Here is an 8,652-nt window from a genome sequence, read left to right as displayed (position 1 = left end):
TAGCTGACGGTGACCTTGGGCTTTAAGCGTTGCAAGGCCTGACCTACATTAGCTATTTACCTGCGGTTTAAGTGAACTCTGCAGCTTCCAACTCTGAAGCTATCACCAGTCACATGATGGGAATGGCCGCACATCCTGCTAGCTTACAGCGACGCGAGTGTGCCTTTTCCTATATCCGCTTTGATACGAGGCTACATTGCCAGTTATGATCAATATAAACACGATGGTACAGTTAGAGCTCCGCTAGTATATTTGCGACATGAAAATTGACACGGGTCAAACCTGTAATGGGCCAGAAGCAGAATTAATCTCTTTTTGTCACGATAAAAAATTGGATCTTATATGATCTCATGATCTTATATGATCTCATTGGGGCTCAAGGACCGGGCTTACGGGCCCATCGCAGATTACGTGTAATGAGTTGGTGATTCACTTTCGGCACCAAGTGCAGGGAAGATCCTGCACACGCCGCTGTAAAAAGCCCGCTAACAGCCGGCGGCGGCGCCGTGTTCACCGGCCGCGGCTGCTGCGGGACGCCGCGGCGGGCTCAGCGTGTAATCCGCAGCGGTCAGCGAGAGAGAGCGAGCGGCCGAGGGCCGTGGCGGGCCGGACTGGGCCGGACTGGGCCGGACTGGGCAGGCCAGTGTGCATCACCGGCCCTCCTGGGGCGCTCCATCTTCAGGAGTCGCCCGATAACCGCACAAGGGGTGCACTGTCCGCGTCGGGAGCACGCCACGTGCCACCGCCAGAGGCGTGCCGACCACTGCCTGCGTCGTCGGGACACGCCCGCATCCCACCGGCACAATGACGGTCTTGAGCGGTGTCCTTTGGCTGCTGCTGCTTTCTTCAGTGGCCTCGGCTACTCCGTTCAGCAATTGTGGTAAGTGGGCAAATGCCGTATGGGTATGATTCGGAAATGGTACGTGCTGTTGCGTGAAATGGCTGTAATTTGACTCAGAGCTGAGCATCGAAAGATTGCATTCCGCTGTGGTGACTACTGAATGCAACAATTGAATGACCATTGAATGCAACAACTCAACGACTATTGAATGTAACTTATTGAATGTTTCGTAAATACAATGACCCATCGTGGTCAGGCATGCACCGCGCGTCATGCGATGTCGATTGTGGCGCTATACTAAGTGCTGCGTTCAGCGGTACCAGTCAATTTAACATGACAGACCACCATTTTTTTGCGCTCCGTCAGAAACGCTTTTGGACAATGTGTGAAGAAGTAGGTGCCCCTAGCCGTCGCAGCCGCAGGTTTGTATCCGTGGGAAGGTTCAAGACGTTGGAAAGCTGGCACAGGGCATACTGTAGTTCCCAGCTTACGTCAACTGCCGCGGAAAACGACGGTCTGCGAGACTCGCGGCAGTGGCGCTCTGAGACGCGACGAGGACGGAACGTGGCGGGATAACGTACCAAACAAGTGAAAAGGCCACGTTCTTGTGGATTCTTTTCCGCGCCAGCGTACGGTGAATGTTAAGCTGTGACGACAGATGACAACGGCAATGCCTCTCGGCCGGCCCGTGCGTCATCTCATGTAGAATCGGGTCAGCGCAATGTCCGCTGCCGTCATGGGGATTTTCGTGACTGCTTACCGTGGCCTTGACCTGGGAGGTGCGCCACAAATCCCACAGCTGTAAAACCTTTCAAGGCTATCTCGCAGCTCGAGGAAATCGAGAGGAGTGTCAGGGCTTGTACGGCAAGGTTTACTAAGTTACATTATTATTCAGCACAGCCCGACCAAGGAACCGTTGTAAGCACAACAGGTGGAGGAATGACGGTAGTACTTCAGTATTTGTAGACATTATTAGACTTACTACTATTTCCGTGCTGGTGTAAATACTGGTATAGATACCTTTTGCTATCAAAGCAGTAAGCAAGATCAACTGTAGAGATTTGCAATGGGGACACAACTCCCAAATTTGCACAGAAAACTCAGAGTTGCGCGCCGAAAGATCGTAGCATTTCTCTCATGACGTACAACAGCCTCGGATGTTGAGGATATGTTTTGTTTCACGTTTCTGTCTCGAACTTTTAATTGTCAATGCGCCATTGCGAACACATTAAAGCATGCCAGCACTATGATAGGGGAGGGCCACGTGACCCGTGGCCAATACATGGATACGCCCCCTGTGGTAAGCCCCACCGGAACTTATTACTTTGACAGTAGCACGCTCCGGTGGGTATGTGCCAGGTTTGCCTTAGGCCTCCACGTCACCTCGACTATCATCCGGCACGCTACTCCCACTTGTATGCTGACCGCTCGTTTTGCTTGTTCAGGGTTCACGGGCGCTCTGCTGGATGTCAAGGTGGGCGACTGCGACCATCTGCCTTGCGTTATCAAGAGGGGCTCGACGGTGCCCATGCAGGTGCGCTTCAAGGCGGGTGAGTCACCGGAGCCCGTGCCGTGCCGCACTTTGTCGTCGTGTCACCTGTCATTTGCATCGCATCACTGTCATTTACATATGTTATTGCGAGATCCCGTCCCGACAGCGACTGCTGGAACTCTGGCCAGATCTCTGGTTAATTGAATGTGCAGTGTGGCTAGCATTGCAGGAGCATTAGAAATAAATTGTGACGCGATATTTGGAGACACGCTGCGGGAAGCAAAATCGGAACACTGCAGCATAACATAACGCTGGTCAGTAAAAGACACAACTGCTGCAGATTCATCACGTAAAAACGCTCAAAAAAGCTGGCAAACAGTTCTCCATGGCCCTCATTCATGGCGTTGAGCATACCCTGTGCATAATCTGCCGCAATCACTGGAAATCTCGCTTGTAAAATGTGTGTTCCAGTTCAGGAGATTGTCAGCATGAAATCAATGATATTTGGCCTTCTCGACAACATCCCAATACCACTGGATTACGATAATCAGGTAAGATGTCCGTTCAGGAGACCAAGGAGGTTGGAAGAGTTGAATAATGAGATGTTTTTTACCTATTCCACTTCCATTTATAAAACGCTTCACACACACGCACGCATACACGCCCACACGTACACCCGCGAGCGCACACACACACACACACACACACACACACATCCACACACAGATTATATATATATATATATATATATATATATATATATATATATATATATATATATATATATACTTCTATCTATCTATCTCTCTCTTTCTCTCTCTTCTCTCTCTCTCTCTCTCTTCTCTCTCTCTCTCTCTCTTCTCTCTCTCTCTCTCTCTCTCTCTCTCTCCGTGCATGCATTTATTGGCATATGTACTTTGCTGCCATCGCCAATGGACGTAATCGCGGCTGGAGATCCGTATGTTCAGGCCTTGATTACGACAAAGGACCACAGACAGCAGCCTCGGCAGTCTACGCGGCATCGCTTTGCCAATCCATCCTGGAGCGAGTGCCGCAGATGGGCCGACGCCTCCCTGCCCGCAGATGTGCAGCCAGATGCTCGCCGGCCGCTGCCCAGCCAAGGCGGGCCAGGAGCTGACGTATGCCGTGGACCTGCCCGTCGCCGCCGACATGCCGGCCGTCGGTATCACGCTCGAGTGGCACATCACCGACCAGCACGACGCCACGGTCCTCTGCGCCCTGGTGCCGGCACAGTTCACCTGAACAGGGCAGGGCAGTGGCGGCCGTGGGCCGCGGGACCTGGCCCGTCTCGGCCGGCGGAGAGCCGACGGGGTCGCGGAGGACGTGAGGGTGCAAGATGAACAGCGAAGGGACGCTAGACGTGCTCGGCGGGCAGTGAGCTTGCTTGCGATCGGCGTCCGTGGGATCTTGTGCTGTCCGCATTTGATTTACCGGTTTATGGGTGCGTGATCACCAAGAAGCAGTGTTCAATAACAGAACACGGAAGGTAAACGCCACACGGATCTACACATGTGAGCGATGGGCGCAAAATGACCCTAGACGTCGACGCGCCCTAAAACCCCAATCACAACATGTGAGCGAAAATGTGGTGCGCGTTATCCACGAAGGTACACAATAAAAAGATCAGAAAATCTCAGCGTTGCTAGTTGCTATACAATGAGCAGGCAACATCGTTGCTGTCCAGTTACACCATTGGCAACGACACAAGTTTTACGATAACGAGAAAGCGCTAAAACTGAAAACATCCGCTGTTGGAGATTGATGCAAAAAATTGTCTATTTGCGATGGAGGCGGTCAAGAAAGTTTAGGAGCGTTTTAGGGGCGAGTTTAAGAGCGTCTATGCGACCATAAGAATGAAGCAGTGAAAAAAGAAGGAAAAGTGGCACGCACAGGTCTGTGGAGCAAAAGCATAAAACCCGACTGAGGAATCATTGTCACTCCGGCGAACATTGCGAGGAAATGACAGGTCACACTGAGGATCCCTGGCTTCTGAAGGCAGTGGTATTGGCCCTACGGGGCCAGCCAGGTTTGCCTGGTGAAATTCTGGCATTGAAGGCCAGTCTGCAATGGCGTCATCATGACAACAAGCCATCTGATTGTTCCATAACGGATTTGTAAAAAAATTGACCGCGGTTAATTTTGCACCACAAATTTCGTACGCCTAAATTGGGTCAATGCGAAGCCCCACGACCGGCTGTGGAATGCTCCTAACGGATACAAGGCCTGGGATGACTGGCAAGGAAGTCATTACTTCCTGCAGCGAGTTGGGCATACAAGCGCCGACCCATCAATGCCCTCCCCCCCCCCTCCCCATCGGAGCCCCTAAGGAAGTCTTCGTATTTTGCTCAGAGGTATCACACAGCATGAACTTTTGCATGATTGTAGTATTCTAGCCCAACGGTTGTTCACGAAACAACGCGAACCTCCTCGCCCAAGTGCCGAGGGCGAGAGAGAGAGAGGGGGAGAGAGAGAGAGAGAGAGGGAGGGAGGGGGAGAGAGAGAGAGAGAGGGAGGGAGGGGGGAGAGGAGAGAAAGAGAGAGAGAGAGAGAGAGAGGGAGGGAGGGACAGAACGGGGAGACGAGTATGCTATACAAAATATAGACAAAATATAGCATCTGCCTCAGCGTTTGCTGATTGTTTTGCATCTTGCGGTAACCTGGGTGCGGTGCTCCAGAATAGCTGCAGAGCATTGATGGCACTGCAACCGGCTGAAGAGAAGAGGCACTACCTATTGCAAGTCAATATATGCATTGCTGCATGGTGCACCAACCGATGGAGTTGGCTTGCAAAGGCATACGGGGCTGGCCTGGCCCAACCGAGAACGGGCTGGCTTGGGAATGTTACTTCGTCCGCGGTGTGGGAGGAACGCTGACGAGAGCCGTCGTACAGGCAGGGAATAACTAACTGGAACTACGATGACAAACCAGAGTGAGACGCGGTCACAAAAATGGTGGGGCAAACAGATGAATAACGCATATCTATGGTCACTGTGCTTTGCTAGACAGAGCATCTGATTCAAAATACGACGTCGACGACAAAACCGCATTCCGCGGCTGGTAAAGAACGTACTTCACCCATGATATATTGCTGTTAGTGCAAGCTCTACCGTTGGCCACATTAAACCTTTCTGCAGACAGAAGCAACATGACGATACCCTCCTCTAGGATCGCTCCCACATGACAGCGGCGCCCACCGCAGCCTGTTCATGCTACACACGTGGGCACGCGTCCGACAGCGACGGAACAGCGTTCGACTTGCTCATCACCTGATTGTTCGTTGATTTCTGGCCACTCAGTTGAAATATCATATAAACTGGCTTGCTGCTGAAGGGGCCCCAACACCCATTCACACCCATCCAGAATAACGCGCCTCACATTTATATACCTTCCTCCTGTTAGCAGCGTGTAACAGCCCCGCCCAACGACGTCTCCGATAGTTTTTCATGTCCCTATCACCCAGTCACATTCTACACACATTTCTTCACACCCGCTGATTTCTCTTACAAATTGTACACGACTTTACCGCCGCAGCTTTTTAATCAAATTGGCCCTTCTTGCTGCCGGAGTTCCCAGCCCACACCTGTCCCCGTTATCGCTACTCCCACACGATACCCTGTCCACGAGCGCTGGCGTGGTCGATTGTGGGGTTCCTGGACGTCACCGTCCGAAGTACAGCCTCGATTCAGCGAAGAGCGCGCCACCGCCTGACAACAGCGCTCCCGCCCCTGTAGATCTGCCAGCGCTGACGTCTCCCCCGAATACCCTGACAACGGTCCACAATTTACAGCTGCGTTATGGCGGTGCTACAGCCGGGTCGACGGCACAATCGCCTCCGGCCGACACGCGGAGGCACACTAGACCCGCACGTGTCTGAGAGGCCTCCCGCCCGTGCAATGCCCAGCTCCAGCCGCGCCGACCGCTGCCCCTCGAGCGGCCGCCCTCGCGGTCCGGCCCGAGCGGCTGCGGCAGCTGCCAGTCGCCAGGCGCCCCGGTCCTCTCTCCGGGCTGCGTTGCCAGCGACCGGCCCGGGGAGGGACGGGGGGGGGGGGGGGGGGAGGGCGGGGCGGGCAGGGCGCCTGCCGTCTACTGGTCGCCGATGACCTCGAACGTAACGCCGCGATGGTTCAGCCGCTCGATCAGAGATGTCTCTGCGAACGCCGCGCCCGGCGCGTACACGCCACCGCTGAAACGAACGTGAACGTGCCTGGGTCAGCCAACACATCTCCGCACTGAAGCAGTCACCGGCTACGCATCGGTCCACCAGCCCACTACCGGGACCGGCACAGACGGCCGCTGACACTGGGTCAACCAAACATCACCGCAACGAAGCCAACACCGGCTGCGCATCGGCCCAACAGCCCACTACCGGGACCGGCACAGACGGCCGCTGACACTGGGTCAACCAAACACACCATCAGTACTGAAGCCGACACCGGATGTACATCGCATGTCGCATGCATGTGCACCTTCAGCACTGAAACACACATGTTCATCCCCGACCGACTCAATACGAACGATGTGGGCACGCTATGCCCGAATCAGTATGAGTTCAGAGCTCTTATGCTGAGTTATCCACCCTCAGCACACCAGGAGGTACTGGTTAAACGAGTTATAGCGCATGGGTTGTTTTGAGAGTGCTCGGTACAGCAATGACTACTGTCAGTATAACCAATGTTCGCACTGCAACGTCGTTGAAGCAGCACCTCCTGGCAAAGTGAGGACCAATAAGTCAGCATAAGACCCCTGCAAACAGCAGGATGATGGCGATGATTTGGGCTTTGGGGCGCGCCGACCACGTCGGTCATATGGCACCCAGCCGAAACAGCAGGAGCTGAAGGCCTTGCTTTCTCATATCATGTCCGCATCACTCCAAGTCAATGAAATGATCCGACCGCTACGCTGGAGCAAAATGACGAGCGCTCAAACCAAACGAATGCATGCAACTCTTTTCCAAAAGAGTCGTGCATTAAGCAGAGTGTGAACAACAATAATCACACAGAGTAGATAGGACGACATACACGCGGCTTCAGCGTTCTTGAGGAACCCTTCGACGCATGGTGAACGAGGTCAAGATATTACAATGGATGCAACTAAGCCGTAGCGTCCTTCTTCCTTTGGCATCGCTCTCGTTGCGTCTGTTTCAACGAGGCGGATGGACCGTTGCGACACCGGGATTGGTCAGTATTAACGGTCTAACCCCAATCTTGTGGTTTCCCAGTCATGACAACCCTGTGGTTGACAGCCGCCGAGCTTTGGCGCAGCGTGAGTTACGGGACGACACAACCGCATACTCGTGTAAGGTGAGTCTAACGAAGACAGCGCACGGTAAGACGGGCGGTGACTCTGAGACCCCAAGACTACCTGAGGTCAGAAGCCCCAATGAGACAGAGTCAGGTCATGTCATGTCAGAGTCTGAGTCATGTCAGAGTCTGAGTCATGTCAGATCAGGGAGCTGCTGACGAGCGGCAGACAGGAGCATGGTGCGGGGCTCACCTGCCGGGCATCTTGCCAGGTTCTTCAAGATGCTGAGAGCGCACTGTACCAGACAGATCGGCGTGGCCACGTATCCGCACTCCGGACCCGACACCTGTTGGCGACGGGCGGAGTTAGTAGTGGGATCCGACACGCTGCGAGGCTCTGCTCCCCGCGGCTAATACTGCGAGCCGACCTCACTCGAGACCGTGTCGGTGTATCAGTTCCAACTGGCGTCCCGGGACATCGGGCCTCGCAACGGTCCCGAATAACGCAGGATGACCGTCCCGTCCCCTCCCCCCCGTCCAAGTCGGCATACAGATCAGCATGACGACGTGTTGGTGTCACACGAAGGAAAGTAGAAGCGACCTCCACGTGCTGAAGCTCCATGGATGGCATGCATTAAGGATACATTTCGGAATTGGACTCAACTGCATTGGACGCATTCCAAGGAACAGCAATCCAGATTTCAAGATTAGTACACTGATCGGTACAAACTGAATGGAGAACAGTAAGCAAACGTTGAATGTCAACTGAGAAACTGCTATGTGCCCACACGCGCTATATTTGGTGTTTTACGTCAAAGGTGATGGAAAGTGATCGACTGGAATGGAACTAAACTGAGTTATTTTTGTAATGAGGGAGGTGTATATTGGAGAGCTAGTGACAGACGCCAATCCAATTAGTGGGCGGAGCTGGATTCGATCTGGCCTAACTGGGTCGGACGGAGAGAGGGATAGCATCGATACTTAAGGGTCTCGCCACGTACCCTGGGGCCACCATCGTCTGGTCGAAAGGTCGGACGGGGGAGGGATAGCACGACGCT

General features: G+C 53.7%; 1 protein-coding gene across 1 annotated transcript; it reads left to right on the top strand.

Moving 5' to 3' along the window:
- The first annotated feature begins 2,807 nt into the window (after window positions 1-2,807).
- On the top strand, window positions 2,808-3,975 carry LOC119112958 (NPC intracellular cholesterol transporter 2 homolog a). The gene is made up of 2 exons (XM_037237264.1): window positions 2,808-2,884; window positions 3,417-3,975. The coding sequence occupies exons 1-2, from the start codon at window positions 2,822-2,824 to the stop codon at window positions 3,594-3,596; spliced, it is 243 nt and encodes an 80-aa protein (XP_037093159.1). The 5' UTR covers window positions 2,808-2,821; the 3' UTR covers window positions 3,597-3,975.
- The last annotated feature ends 4,677 nt before the right edge of the window (window positions 3,976-8,652 follow it).

The sequence above is a fragment of the Pollicipes pollicipes genome, unplaced genomic scaffold (genome assembly GCF_011947565.3).
Source record: "Pollicipes pollicipes isolate AB1234 unplaced genomic scaffold, Ppol_2.1 Scaffold_2555;HRSCAF=2994_pilon_pilon_pilon, whole genome shotgun sequence".
Taxonomy (NCBI): Eukaryota; Metazoa; Arthropoda; class Thecostraca; order Pollicipedomorpha; family Pollicipedidae; genus Pollicipes; species Pollicipes pollicipes.
This window is presented reverse-complemented; position numbering and strand designations above follow the sequence as displayed.

What these genes read in the sequence shown, in the direction of transcription:
- LOC119112958 (XM_037237264.1), top strand. Translation starts at nt 2,822, where the DNA reads ATGAAATCAATGATATTTGGCCTTCTCGACAACATCCCAATACCACTG. An exon ending in CACTGGATTACGATAATCAG is followed by an intron (nt 2,885 to 3,416) that starts GTAAGATGTCCG and finishes CCCTGCCCGCAG; the next exon opens with ATGTGCAGCCAGATGCTCGC.